The sequence below is a fragment of the Heloderma suspectum genome, chromosome 2 (genome assembly GCF_057233095.1).
Source record: "Heloderma suspectum isolate Gila_16-S chromosome 2, 16-S_ref, whole genome shotgun sequence".
NCBI lineage: Eukaryota > Metazoa > Chordata > Lepidosauria > Squamata > Helodermatidae > Heloderma > Heloderma suspectum.
Window position 1 is genome coordinate 24,711,546 of NC_139459.1, and position 14,654 is coordinate 24,726,199.

The window sequence follows — 14,654 nt, forward strand, 5'->3', positions numbered from 1 at the left end:
CCCAAGTGTAGTAACACATACAATAAGGACACTGATGGATCCCCCACATGGATTTCTAGAGCAGGTCATTTAATTATGGGATCATGATATATTTCCCATTATTTAAGAAAAAAATGACCCCACAGTACTGCTGACAATAAAAATGTTCTTCAAAGGAATTTATAGCAGACATTTTAACTCCACAAGGTTTTGGGCCAGTCACAGAGTTGCTAATGGTACAAGATGATCAGTAAGAATGGAACATCTGAGAAAGTGATCATCCCCTCTACTTGCAAAGCTCAGGGGTCTGTGGGGATCCTCACGTAGCTAAAACGGCACTCGCCGCACAAGAGAGGGAGCTCTCAGCAAGGTTACGGGAACACCAAGGCTTGCAGAAGTGCAAAGAAATCTTTAGGGAAAAAACCCAATGGGGTGGGAGAAAACCCCAAACAACCCAATATGAACCGAGCATGCTCAGCTGCAGCACCACCTCCAGGTTTCTGAGGGCCTAGGGGCAAGACAATGCCCCCCCTCAGTCAGCGCGTTTGCCTTCTTGACACCATTGTCACCAGCTGCTAGCGCTCCTCCCTCTTTTTCATCATCTCCACCACTTGCTTGCTTGGCAGGCAGGGAGTCAGGGAGCACGAAAGCAGTGGCATTTAGTCCCCCTCATTGTCTCACCACCACCACCCTTGTCTGAGCCAGAGGGAGAAGCAGGTGAAGAAGCAGGCTGCAGTGGTGAAGAGAAGCAAGACTAGGAGGCTCTTGTCAATGGGCCCCTGTCAGCAAGTGCCTCACCATGCCTTCTCTTGACCCTGGCCCTGCTCAGTGGGCCTGGAATGCTCAGTGACTATTGTGATGATGGGCGGGGGGGGGGGGACACAGAAACCTTGGTGGGATGGGGAATGGAATAGGGTATCCTGGAAGAAGGCATGCCTGGCTGGCTGGAATTCTGAACACAAGAACTCCACGCTGCAACATTTTGTTGCAAGTCCCACTTGTAGACCTATACGTCCAAACGGATCCCTAGGGCAGGTGTACAATGAAAGCAGAGACTGTGAGTGAGGGAAGATTTCACTTCCCAGGGGAGCTTCCCCATTGCCCCTGATGTATAGCTCTGCTTTGTACTTAGTTTTTATAAAAATGATTTGCAAAACGCCAGAATTTGATCTGTGTGTGTGTGTGTGTGTGTGTGTGAGAGAGAGAGAGAGAGAGAGAGAGAGAACAGTTGCCTGCCCCAGTCCTAAGGAAGGAAAGCAGCTTCTAGGTTAGCCAGTTTTATCCTCTAACTAGAAGGAAGTAGCTGCCCTCAGAAAGTTTGCCTTTAACTGTGGTTTCAAGCAGTCTTCTTAGATCAGGCTGAACTCCAACTGGCAATTAGCTTTAATATTTTCATGTCTGCCTCCAGTATTTGTATTCAGGCATGAAAGAAAGAAAGAAAGAAAGAAAGAGAGAGAGAGAGAGAGAGAGAGAGAGAGAAAGAAAGAAAGAAAGAAAGAAAGAAAGAAAGAAAGAAAGAAAGAAAGAAAAGCAGAATCCCCTAGTTTCCTTTAACCCCATATTCAGCTGAGAGAGTGGTACCAATTTCCAGCTGAGGTTCAGCAATGGGGAGTCCAATGGGAGACCAGATGCACCTCTTCCCTGAAAGTGATCAGTAGCCACCAACAGGCCAAACTGCAGCTGCTAGATTCATAAAGCCTCCCAAGCCCCTGATCCTGCTTTATGTGCAGCGTAGACTTCAGTTCTGCATGACTATGGAACATTTTTTCCTGATGTTTCCAGCCTATCTGTGTGATATCCATTCTACGCGTCTGACTGAAGGATCAGAAATTCCCTGTGCCTTCTGACTCGGCCTTCCTGGATTAGTAAGCCTGTTTGGAAAGTGGGTTTGGGATATTATTTACAGTGGTAACAAGAGACTGGTTTCCTGTTTTTAAGTTTTAATATCTGATTTAGTGGTTTGATAGAAATCCCTTAAATAAATGTCCTGTTTAAATACATCGGGACTTGCTGGGTCATTCAGAATGCTTTCCCTTAAAACCTCATGCAGTCCTGCCATTCAGGATGGAGTCACTGAATCCTAACGTAGGTTTCAAGAGTGGAATTGAGAAGTTGGATGGCCCTATGCTAACTTGTGAGAAAAAGGGCAAAATAGATATCCCACCAGTTCCCAAATACTATCACCTAATCTATCTAAAAAAATTATAGGCTGCCTTTAAAGGTGGAACGCTTAGTCTTCATATTATCAACCTGGTTTTAAGAAACTGCACCACAGCACAGCCCTAATGATGCATATTCCAACATGCATCACTTTCAGTGGGATGCGGTGCTTCTAGGTAGCAACTACGCATGAATGCACAACATAATGCTCATTTGGATGCACATCCAACTTGTACCCGTGGTTCCCGATCCAGCAAGAGGCACATGTCCAGAAGCCCTGCGTTCGGGCACAGCTCTCTTTAGCTGGATCAGGGCACTCATGAATATTGGAAAAAGTGACCTTCCGACTGAAGTGCCGGCATTAAAATGGGAAAATCCATTCAACGTTTTTCTAGCATAGACAGTCATCCTGGGACTAGGCATGAGTGAGGGCAGGAAGGAACCCCTGATAAGGAGAGATCCGGGATCCTTGAGAATAGCACGTGAAGTGGCACAGCAGCCCTCATGAACATTCAGAGGTGCTGATATCCCTATTTATATTCAGTGGCCATTTCAATAAAACAGCAACATTGAATAGGCATGCATGACCATAGTAGCATAAGGAATTCGGTGGTCGGGGCTAGGGACCCCACTGGGAACAGGAGGTGGGCAGAACCCACCATGGCCCCGGAGCAACAGGGGGCTTGGCTGATCATGTGTGCAACAGTACCAGTGTCTCTACTGAGTTATCATTATGAGTCATTGTTTATTTATCTATTTACAACATTTGTATACCGCTCCCCATCTAAAATGGATTCAGGAGCGGTGAACATAAGAGGTTCAATAGTAAAAAAGATAAAAGATTAAAACACAACATTAAATTATTAAAAACAGGATGCCAATAAAAACTGTGGCTGGTCATTTAAGGAGTGCTTCCTGGAACAGAACTGTTTTCAGGAGGTGCTGGAAGCAACACAATGTTGGCACCTGCCTGACCTCCAGAGGCAGGGAGTTCCAAAGAAAGTGGGCCACCACACTGAAGGCTCTTCTCCAGGTGGACTCCAATTCAGCCATGTAGAATCACCACAAGTATGCCCTATGATGGCCTCAGTGACAGGGCAGGCTGAGAAGGGAGAAGGCATGCTTTCTCAGCTATCCTGGTCTAGGGATGTACGAATCCCACTTACCAGTCCACTGCCTGGGTCCGCTGGGGGGGGGGAGGCAATCTGTCCCTCCCCCCCGGAATCCTCCCCAGCCGGCTCCGCTCTGCAGCAAGGCCGCAGAGCCGCCGGCCGGGGCTGGCCACAGCCGGACTTCCGGCCACTGCCGGGCTGCTGCGGCCGCCATTTGCGCCCCTGCTCTTTGCTGTGATAGGCTACATAAGTATTTACATAGCCTATTATGGCAAAAGGCAGGGACGCAAATGGCGGCCGCTACGACAGCCTCCATTTGCAGCCGCAGCAACCCGGCAACAGCCGGAAGATGATTAGGAGCCGCCACCGCCAGGTAGGTCCATTCCAGGGGGATTTTGGGGGGTGGCGGGGGGTAGTCCATTCCGCCACAGACTCCGGGGGAATGGAGTCCTGGAGACTGGAGAATGGAGACCGGAGTCCATAGCAGAATTCTCCAACATCCCTATCTTGGTCCAAAGTTGTTCAGGGCCTTTGTAGACTAGTACTAAAACCTTCACGGATAACTGCCTTGTTGTGGCAAAGGGGCTTGCGTAACTCAGTGAAGCCATAAGCTATGCCATGCAGGGCCACCCAAGATGGACAGGTCATGGCAGAGAGTTCTGACAAAATGTGGTCCACTGGAGAAGGAAATGGCAACCCACTCCAGTATTCTTGCCAAGAAAACCCCATGGAACGTATCACAAGGCTAAAAGAGATGATGCCGGAAGAGGGGCCCCTCAGGTCGGAAGGTGTCCAATATACTACTGGGGAAGAGCAGAGGGAATTTCCAAGTAGCGCCAGAAAGAGTGAAGCGGCTGGGCCAAAGCCGAAAGGACACTCAGCTGTGGATGTGTCTGGTGGTGAAAAGAAAATCCGATGCTGTAAAGAACAATATTGTTTAGGAACCTGGAATGTAAGATCAATGAATCAAGGTAAGCTGGAGGTGGTCAAACATGAGATGGCAAGACTGAACATCGACATCTTGGGAATCAGCAAACTAAAATGGACAGGCATGGGCGAATTTAATTCAGGTGACCATCATATCTACTATTGTGGGCAAGAATCCCTGAGAAGAAATGGAGTAGCACTCATAGTCAACAAAAGGGTGGGAAAAGCAGTACTGGGGTACAATCTTAAAAATGATAGAATGATCTCAGTACGAATCCAAGGCAAACCATTCAACATCACAGTAATTCAAGTCTATGCCCCAACCACTGAGGCCGAAGAAGCTGAGGTTGATCGGTTCTAGGAAGACCTACAACACCTTCTAGAACTAACACCAAACAAAGATGTCCTCTTCATCATAGGGGATTGGAATGCTAAAGTAGGAAGTCAAGAAATCACCGGGATAACAGGCAGGCATGGCCTTGGTGTACAAAATGAAGCAGGACAAAAGCTAATAGAGTTTTGCCAAGAGAACACGCTGATCATAGCAAACACTCTTTTCCAACAGCACAAGAGGCGACTCTACACATGGACATCAACAGGTGGTCAATATCGAAATCAGATTGATTCCGTCCTTTGCAGCCAAAGATGGAGAAGCTCCATACAGTCAGTCAAAACAAGACCTGGAGCTGACTGTGGCTCAGATCATGAGCTTCTTGTTGCAAAATTTCGGCTTAAATTGAAGAACATAGGGAAAACCACTAAACCATTCAGGTATGACCTCAATCATATCCCTTATGAATATACAGTGGAGGTGAGGAATAGATTTCAGGGATTAGACCTGATAGACAGAGTGCCTGAGGAACTATGGACGGAGGTCCGTAACATTGTTCAGGAGGCAGCAACTCAATCCATTCCAAAGAAAAAGAAATGCAAGAAAGCCAAGTGGCTGTCTGATGAGGCTTTACAAGTAGCTGAGGAAAGAAGGGAAGCGAAAAGCAAGGGAGAAAGGGGAAGATATATCCAACTGAATGCAGAGTTCCAGAGAATAGCAAGGAGAGACAAGAAGGCCTTCTGAAATGAACAATGCAAAGAAATCGAGGAAAACAACAGAATGGGAAAGACTAGAGATCTCTTCAAGAAAACTGGAGATCTCAAGGGAACGTTTTGTGCAAAGACGGGCATGATAAAGGACAAAGAAGGCAGGGACCTAACAGAAGCAGATGAAATTAAGAAGAGGTGGAAAGAATACACAGAAGAACTATACAGGAAAGATCTGAATGTCCTTGATAGCCATGATAGTGCAGTCACTGAACTTGAGCCGGACATCCTAGAGAGTGAAGTCAAGTGGGCCTTAGGAAGCATTAGTAACAAGAAAGCTAGCGGAGATGACAGTATTCCAGCTGAGCTATTTAAAATCCTAAAAGATGATGCTGTTAAAGTGCTGCATTCAATATGCCAACAAATTTGGAACACTCAACAATGGCTGCAAGACTGGAAAAGGTCAGTTTACATTCCAATTCCAAAGAAGGGCAACGCCAAAGAGTGTTCAAACTACCGCACAATTGCGCTCATATCACATGCCAGCAAGGTGATGCTCAAAATCCTACAAGCTAGGCTTCAGCAGTATGCCAACCGAGAACTACCGGAAGTACAAGCTGGGTTTCGAAGAGGCAGAAGAACTAGAGATCAAATCGCCAACATTCGCTGCATCATGGAGAAAGCAAGAGAATTCCAGAAAAACGTCTATTTCTGCTTCATTCACTACGCTAAAGCCTTTGATTGTGTGGATCACAAGAAACTGTGGCAAATTCTTAAAGTGATGGGAGTACCAGAACACCTTACCTGTCTCCTGAGAAACCTGTACGAGGGTCAAGAAGCAACAGTAAGAACCAGACATGGAACAACCAAGTGGTTCAAAATTGGGAAAGGAGTACGACAAGGCTGCATATTGTCACCCTGCTTATTTAACTTATATGCAGAGTACATCATGAGAAACGCTGGGTTGGATGAATCAGAGGTTGGAATTAAGATTGCTGGGAGAATTATCAACAACCTCCGATATGCAGACGATACCATCCTAATGGCAGAAAGCAAAGAGGATCTAAAGAGCCTCTTGTTGAGGGTGAAAGAGGAGAGTGCAAAAGCTGGTTTGAAACTCAACATTAAAAAAACTAAGATCATGGCATCTGGCCCTATCACTTCCTGGCATATAGAAGGGGAAGAAATGGAAGCAGTGACAGATTTTACTTTCTTGGGCTCCAAGATCACCGCAGACGGTGACTGTAGCCATGAAATTAAAAGACGCTTGCTCCTTGGGAGGACAGCTATGGCAAACCTAGACAGCATAGTAAGAAGCAGAGACATCACCTTGCCGACAAAGGTCCATCTAATCAAAGCTATGGTTTTTCCAGTAGTAATGTATGTCTGTGAGAGCTGGACTATAAGGAAGGCTGAGCGCCGAAGAATTGATGCCTTCGAACTGTGGTGCTGGAGAAGACTCTTACGAGTCCCCTGGACTGCAAGGAGGTCAAATCAGTCCATCCTAAAGGAAATCAACCCTGAGTGCTCATTGGAAGGACAGATACTGAAGCTGAAGCTCAAATAATTTGGCCACCTAATGCGAAGAGAAAACTCTCTGGAAAAGACCCTGATGCTGGGAAAGACTGAAGGCAGAAGGAGAAGCGGACGGCAGAGGATGAGATGGCTAGATAGCATCACCGATGCAATGAATATGAACTTGAGCACGCTCCGGGAGAGAGCGCAGGACAGGAAGGCCTGGTGTGCTATGGTCCATGGGGTCACGAAGAGTCGGACATGACTGAACGACTGAACAACAACAACAACTAAAACCTTACACCTGGCCTGGTAGTGAGTGAGCTACAGGAATACTGGAAAGGTGTTTTAAAAAAAATCATCCAAAATATACCCAGCTAGAACACAAACAAATTAGCTCTTTTTCTTCCCTATGTAGTTTTTTTTTTTTTTTTTTACGGAAAAGACCTTAAGCCGCCTTTAGACCTTAGCAGTCCTTTCTGCAGGTAATTTATGACTTTTGGCCACCGACAGTTTCCATTTTGATTTTGTCCAGGCTCACCTCTGCTTGTGCTTTGGCCTCCTGAAGTAAAGAAGGGACGTCAGATTTTGTTGTCACAGAAGATAAAACCAGCTGCAATTTCTGCTGATCCAGAGCAGAGACCAAGAGTTGATCCAAGCTAAAAGATAGAAGTGCAAAACAGTGGACAGAATGAGACTGCAGGGATGTGTTTAATGCAGGGGTGCAGAAACTCTTTCAGCTGAAGGGCCGAATTCCATTTTGGAGAAGCTCCCGGGGTCCATACTCCAGTGGTGGGATGGATGAAGGGAAAAGGGGTGGACCCCAAAAACAAAATAATCCAAATATACCAGTATATTTTAGCTTTAAGCTCCTGCTGCCAGCAACTAAGCCTTAGGAGAAGCATTTCTACCTTTTAGAAGGGGAAGGAACTGCACAAAAGCCAGGACACCAGAAAACGATTGGTGGGTGGGGGAAAGGGAACTGGGCCAGGGGAAGGGGGCATGTACATCAGAGGAACCCTGGAGGACTGGACTGAGACCCCCTGAGGACTGAATTTGGCCCCCGGGCCTGAGGTCCTTCATCCTTGGTTTAGTGGTCTACAGGGCAGCCCTCCCATGAAGTGGGGTGAATTCAGATAGCACGCTCCCCCCACCAGGGGGCCCACCAGCACTGCCTCCAGTGGGTGATCTCTGGAGAGCCCCACCAGCCACATAGTGGGACAACGGCGGGGCCCTCAAGAGTGGCTATTGCCCTCTGATTTGCTCTGAGGGGATCATCAGGGCAAAACAGAGGATGGGCAGCTGCTCTCAGTCACCCACCCTCTGGCTCATGCCGAGAATCCTCTGAGTGCAAACCAGAAAGCGGGCGAGCTCTCTGGAGAGCTACATCAGCTGGATGAAGTGGCCAGCACAGCTCTTCAGAAAGCCAGCCAGGCCCAAATGTCTGTCTTTGAGGGGGCCTTCCTCAGAGCCAGGCATTGTGGGAGGGGTGTCCCAGGAGGCTGCCTGTACTCGGCCAAAACCAGAATAGATTATACAGAATGGTTTTTAAAAGTGCAGAACAAATGTTGCAAAAGAAGGGAAAGTATGTAAGTTTGCCTGCTGTATAATCATTTCTCAACTGTTGCAGAATCCAGCTAACCTGGGTGCAGAATTTTAACATTTTAATGCAGAGTACACAACCCAGAATATAGGCTTTGTGTCTTCCCCCACCTCCCATTTTGCTATGTGGTTTTTAGGCTCTGGAATGTTGCCCGCTCCCGATACAAAATCGATAAAGGAAAATGGTGAAACTAACCTGATGGACCAGCTTTTGCCCGAGTGCGTCTTGTTCAGGTTTGCATCATGTTGTAGCACTTCCTCATCAGAAGCTGACCCAGGAGTACCAGGGCCACTGTTCCAGGGACTGTTTTCTTTGGAATACTGGCTGCTTGCCATCACAAGACCAGAGAGCTCTGAGCATTCATTCAGACCAGAAACACTTTCAATGGGGAGACCAGGAGAACTTGCTGTGGGTGTAACTTCCAATTCTGTTTTGAAATGGGGAGAATTGGCCTCCACAGAAAAGTCCCCGCTGCACAGCTTGTCAAGATCTGGCATGCTCAAGGCCCGGAGCTCCCGGAGTTTTGAGCGAGACAAGGGCATGTGTCTGATGTGCCCACCCGAGGCTCTGCTTCTTCGGACGCTGGGTGTAGACGGCGGCAAAGCACCACATCTTTCACTTTTCTCCAAGTGAGCATCATCTCTGCTGTCCTCGGGGGAATTCTGCCGCAGATGTGTCAATGCTGCGCTGGTGGATGATTTTGTCATCTGCAGGGATGCCGGGACTTCACTTTCGCCATAGGAACTCAAGCTCCGTCTCAGCGCCTGGACTGCATCATTAACACTGGTAGCTGAAACTGCAGAAACACCACCGGACAACCTTCTACCAATGGGAAGTTTAGAGCTGAGAGAGGTGGAATGAATGTCTATGGCTTTGACCATTGGCCTATCAAAATTGGCAAGGTTCTCAAAAGATTTAATTCGCTGTTTCACAGAAAAAGATGAAACCGGATCATGTGGCCAGTTGAGTTCATAATAGTAATAATTTCTCCTGCCTGTTTTTAATTTATCTGCAATGCGGCCACTGTTGTCATTGACCAAGGGTGATTCTTGACTGTTTGATTTAGGGATGCTATTGCATGTCTCCTTTTCATCTCGAGTGTTCTGGCCATTCATCAGACTGAGATGGACAATTTTCAGCATGCCCATCTCTGTATGAGGATACTTTTCACCCGAAACATTGCTCAGGATATCCTGGACGTGATGTGCTGGTGCACCCATAGCATTGTTCTCCTCCCTCAAATGGCTTGATAATTGGGCAGGCATTGAATAGGTCCTTGTCACGGGTTTTAATGTGCTGTGTACATTTTCATCCTCAAAAGTGTTCCACCTACAATTCTGTACCTCACTTTCTAGCTGGTTGATTTGCTTCTTGTTACTTTCCTCCTTCTCCAGAGACACCTCTGGAATTAATGAGGATGGTGTGAAAGAGGAGGAGGAAGACAGTCTCACCTCAATGAAAGTGCGCTGAATTTCTTGACCTGATTGCTCTTGCTGAACAGAGGGATAAAGACTAGAAGGCTCTTTCCTAAAAGCCCCAATGTTATCTGATCCAAACGGCTTAATTTCACATCCATCGTGATCCAAGCACCTCATACCCATCCCACGGTTATCAGTCGTGTCACTCAGACAACTACCCTTGGGTGTAATTGTGGAATGTGCATATATCTGAGAAGGACCTTCTCTTATTTGGTAATCACCAGCATCAGCATGATCTCTCTTTTCACTATTCATAACCATCCGAATTGGGATCTGTGCTTCTTTTTGCTCTGCCATTCCAGCATCACCAAGTTCAAAATTGCTAATGGATTTTTCTTTGTTGTTTTTCACAACACTGCCATTACCATTCAAGACAGATGAAGAGGATTCCCGAGGCACTGCTAAAGACAATTTATTTTCCTCCTCCTGCTGAAGAATCCTCGAACCCATGGAAAAGCTCCTGCTAGGGGGTTCCAAGTGTGTGGCTAAGTTATGGAGTGATGTGCCTTTCTTTGGAAGAAGCCTGGGTGATGATTGCACAGGAAGGGATGTCTTTTTCTGATCCATACCACCAGCTTTTGCTGGAACAGCACTTAGACCATCTGAGTGAGTCTTGGACTTGCTTTTAATAGTAAGGCCCTTTAGCTTTGGGCCTGGTTTGTTTCGTTGATTATTTGAAAGAGTTTCTACAATACTCTTCTGGGGAATCCCTCTTGTTTCATGCTGCAGTTTTTTGGAAGAGGATGGACTGTGTGGGACCGTAATACCTTTGCTTTGGCCAGAGCTTTGCATTACTGTGCTTGAACTTTTTGGGACAGGAATGGCATTTGCCTTTTCATTCCTTCCCAGTATGTCATGGGCAGCTGTGGCCTTATTCAGATTTTTTGATTTTGTCAGAAGGGGAGATCTGGGGCTACTGGCTATTCTCTGTGATGTGTACTCCACAGGATAGCTGTCTGGTTTACTCAAGTGGGCTGGGGCATTGATTTCTTTCTTTGTCAAAGCAGGGCTACCAACCACATGGCTGCCATCATCTGTTACTAAATCATTTTCTGTGTGCGGTCGCTGGTTTTTATTGCATTCGTCTTTGCCCAGCGGGTCACTGTCCCAACCATTGATGGCTTTTGTCGTGCACAAATGCATTTCTTGGGCATCACGTTTGGACGTACCACATGTCTCCATGAGTCTCTCTCTGCTCTCCAAGTTTATCCTTTCTCCATTCATTAAGGGACCATCCTCGTGGAAAGAGCAACCTGCATTGTCAGTGTCTAACTTATCTGTCCCTGGTGGAGAAACCTGAGAAAGAACATGAGAGGTTGTAGATGGAACCATGGGTTCTACACTGAAGTGTCTTGGAGAGTGTGGTTCTTCAAATGAGAATTTCCCATTGGATATTTCCAGCGAACCAATTTCTGCCTTGCTTTCTGCCTGCAAAACAGTGTTTGAAGGATGGCATTCTGGGGGATGATGAGATGCATCTGGCATAGATGTGACTGGCTGTTTCTGAGGGAAGTGTTGCTGCTCCCGATTCAGACAGCAAATTTCAATTTGCTCCTCATCCGAATCAATTGCCTTATCTCTCTCCAAGGGTTTATTGCAAGCAGACAGTAAGTGCGGCGAACTGCCTGAAAATCCTGGAGTTTCTACTATGGATTCTGTGTCTGAGCTAGAGTCCTCTGCAGCAGCATACATAGATTTTGGAATAGTGTTGCTTTTGCTCTCCATTCCACCCACAGTGTCTTCATTTAAGCTGCTGAAATTCCTGGAATAGTTACTCAAACGGGTTTGGTTCACAGTGAAAATCTTGCTGGCATTAATGGAATCCAAGACAGAAAACCCCAAGATTTCTTGCGTGTTAGTTGCATAATTCAGAGCTCTTCCTGGAAGGTCATTCTTAATTTTATCTGATCTAGAATTAGAACAATCTTCTTCCACCATCACAGAAGTATCTTCCTTGGTACACCTCTCCCTGATTAATAAACATGTAGCATCTTTTTCTTCTGAGGAGTTTGTTTTGCGTAGGAAGTCATCAATATCTCTTAATGGTACCACAGCATTGTCCTGAGCATAGCTGGTTTCCAAGGAATTTGGTGATAACTCCTTGGTCTTGGCATCAGAAAGCAGCACTGTCGTTTCCACCATATAAGCTGAGTTATCCCTGTGCAATGATTCTTTCTGATTTGCAAAACTCTTTTCTTCTTCAGTCATAAGAATATCGCTTGAACTTGTCTGAACTGACTCATCTGCCTCCGAAGGTACAATGAGATTTGTAAGTCTGTTTGTGGCTGCATAAAGAAGGAACCAAAACAGTCACTTTGTTCTCTTAAGTATGTGAATATGAAAACTATACATGAGTGTCTGGAGTTTATTTTTAAGAGTCCAGCTTTGATCCAGCAGTTTTAAGGAGATAGAGAGTAGCAGTTGATCCAATGATCACCATCCTGCCAGATTTTAATTATATTATTTTGCTAAAACTAAAGATTTATATATGTTGGCTTGGATCCAGGCCTTGCCTTCCATGAATGGAAGGGGTCCTACCGTCCATAGTAGCTTTCGGATCCAGCAGAGCATTTACACTGATGGCACTGGGGAGGAGGCCATTTTCTCCTATTCCCCTCTCCCTGCAGCCCCCTGACAATCTGCTCCAAAGGGTTGGGGCCCCTGCTAGAATAGCATGGGAGGTGCTGACGGGGACCGTAGCAGGAGGAGGGAATCAGCAAAAATGGTTCCCCCCCCCTTCCCACGAGCTGGAGTCTCCTGAGCAGAACACCATTCAGGGAATGGTCCTGTTGGTATGAGCAAAATCTGGATCTATCCCAATATATTCCAAAGTGCTCAGAAGTATCCCCCAAAGACATTATCTTAGTAATCTACACAAAATCCCTGTAAAGGTGGCGGTGGCGGCAGCGGCTGTTGTTGTTATTATTATTATTATTGCTGCCAACATATTACAGACAGAAGTTGATGATTAGAGATAAAGCTAAACTGAGATTTGAATGGGGACATCCAGCTCACAGTTCAGGCTTCTTTCTTGTATTAATTGTATTTCTTAATCTTAATATTTATTTCTGAATTTTATTTTCTGCTTTGAGTTTCTTAGCGCTTACTGTTCATCCCTCTAGCATAAGGAGTTTCCCCTCTATCTTACCCATGCATCTTCCTATCACAGTCCGAAAGTCACTATAAATAGCATCCTTCGTATTCTGAAGGGATGAGATTACAAGCTTGACCTCTTTAAGAGCGCCAACAAGCTTTTGTTACAGTATTCCAGCATCTGTTCTTCTCTAGACCCAGTTACCATCTTGGAAGGAATGTTAGCAAAGCTAGGCCTAATGTGAGAAAATGTAGAACCCGGAGCCATGTCGGGAGCTTGACTGAACCACCATCTTCTGGCGCTGCATGTAGGATTTCAATATTGAAGGATTCCCTATTATCACTATGAAGACTAAGTAGCTTCTGTCCCACTTCAGTTGTAGCATCGGCTAAACAGCTTCATAAAAAAGCATATTGTGCCACATTCATAACTCAAAGCTCCCCTTACTTGGTTGCTTGAAGACAAATGTGTGAACACATCCAACCACTGAATGCTCTTTGCATTGTGTGTGAGGGATTATAGACCCTCCATCTGTGGGTTGTAATCTTTCACACATACAAGTCATCACATGGTTCAGCCATCAAGTGATGAACACTCATATATGAAAAGGACATAAGTCATCTAACACCATTTTGGCAAGAATTTAGGGAGAAAGAAAACTGGGGGGGGGGGAATGGGATGACATTTAATGCAGCCTTGCAAATGAAGCCAATCCCACCACCACCACTCCAACTCCTGTGTGGAATGTATGTCTGCCACTGCTGCCACTGTGCTGCTGAAACAAAATAGTCATTTGCTGCCAAAATTCAGCTGCAAACTGCTACAGAGGCTTCATAAAGAATTATAAAGCCTCTGTAGCAGTTTGCCACCAAATTTCGGTGGCAAACCACTTATTTGCCACCAACAGCAAGGCACAACAGAGGTGGAGTCTGCTTGTGGCCCAAGGGCCAAGTGTTGCCCACCCTTGACTTTTAGAGTAATCTTATGCATGTCTATTCAGATGGAAGTCCTACTGGGTTCAAAGAGGCTTATCCCCATGTAGATGTGTACAGGATTGCAGCCTCAATGACAACAGGAGCAATCCTATATTTACCAGGACGCTGGTTGCAGGACCTTAAGGAGGACCTTAAGAAGCAGAAGTGCAACTCCTCCAGAGGAGAGGGTGGTCCTCTGGCATGACAACACTTATGCTGCCAGAGGTCCCTTGGTATGCAAGCAAAAAGCTCCACCTTTTCCCTGTGGAGATGCAGGAGAAAACCACGCAAGCTCCATAGCTTCCCCCAACATTCTTACTTTATTAGAAGATTTCTTAAAAATATTTTAGACATAAACAATACCTGTGTCCCCTCTCCCTCTATCACCCACCCATTTATTTCCCTGCTCCCACCCCTCCTTTAGATTACACTCACATGCATATGCGCACACACAAATAAAATAAATACATTAAGAAGAAAACAAAACCTACACTCATACTACATTATGAACTACATTCACAACAATGTTGGGGGAAGCTATGGAGCTGCCATGTCTAAAGGGCCCTCATTCTGTCAACATGGCCACAGAAATGGCCCAACACTATGTCATCCTTTGATTACGTTGGGAGGGAAGAGCAAAAAGACATCCCTCACCTCCTGCCCTGGCTGCTGTGAAGCAAGCAGCAAGGCAACAGACATGGTGGTCCACTGCCATTTCATCTCCTGCCCCTAAGTGAACCATAGCATTGCTCTGCCCCATCTTGACTGAGAACT

General features: G+C 46.0%; 1 protein-coding gene across 3 annotated transcripts in view; it reads right to left on the reverse strand.

Moving 5' to 3' along the window:
* PDZD2 (PDZ domain containing 2) overlaps window positions 1–14,654 on the reverse strand; it is a 226,564-nt gene that overhangs the window by 9,593 nt on the left and 202,317 nt on the right. For all 3 annotated transcript variants that reach the window (XM_084832043.1, XM_084832042.1, XM_084832044.1), the window contains 2 exons: window positions 8,530–12,097; window positions 7,273–7,390 (listed from right to left, as the gene is read on the reverse strand). In XM_084832043.1, coding sequence (XP_084688169.1) covers window positions 7,273–7,390; window positions 8,530–12,097 — 3,686 coding nt within the window. The remainder of the gene's footprint in view (window positions 1–7,272; window positions 7,391–8,529; window positions 12,098–14,654) is intronic.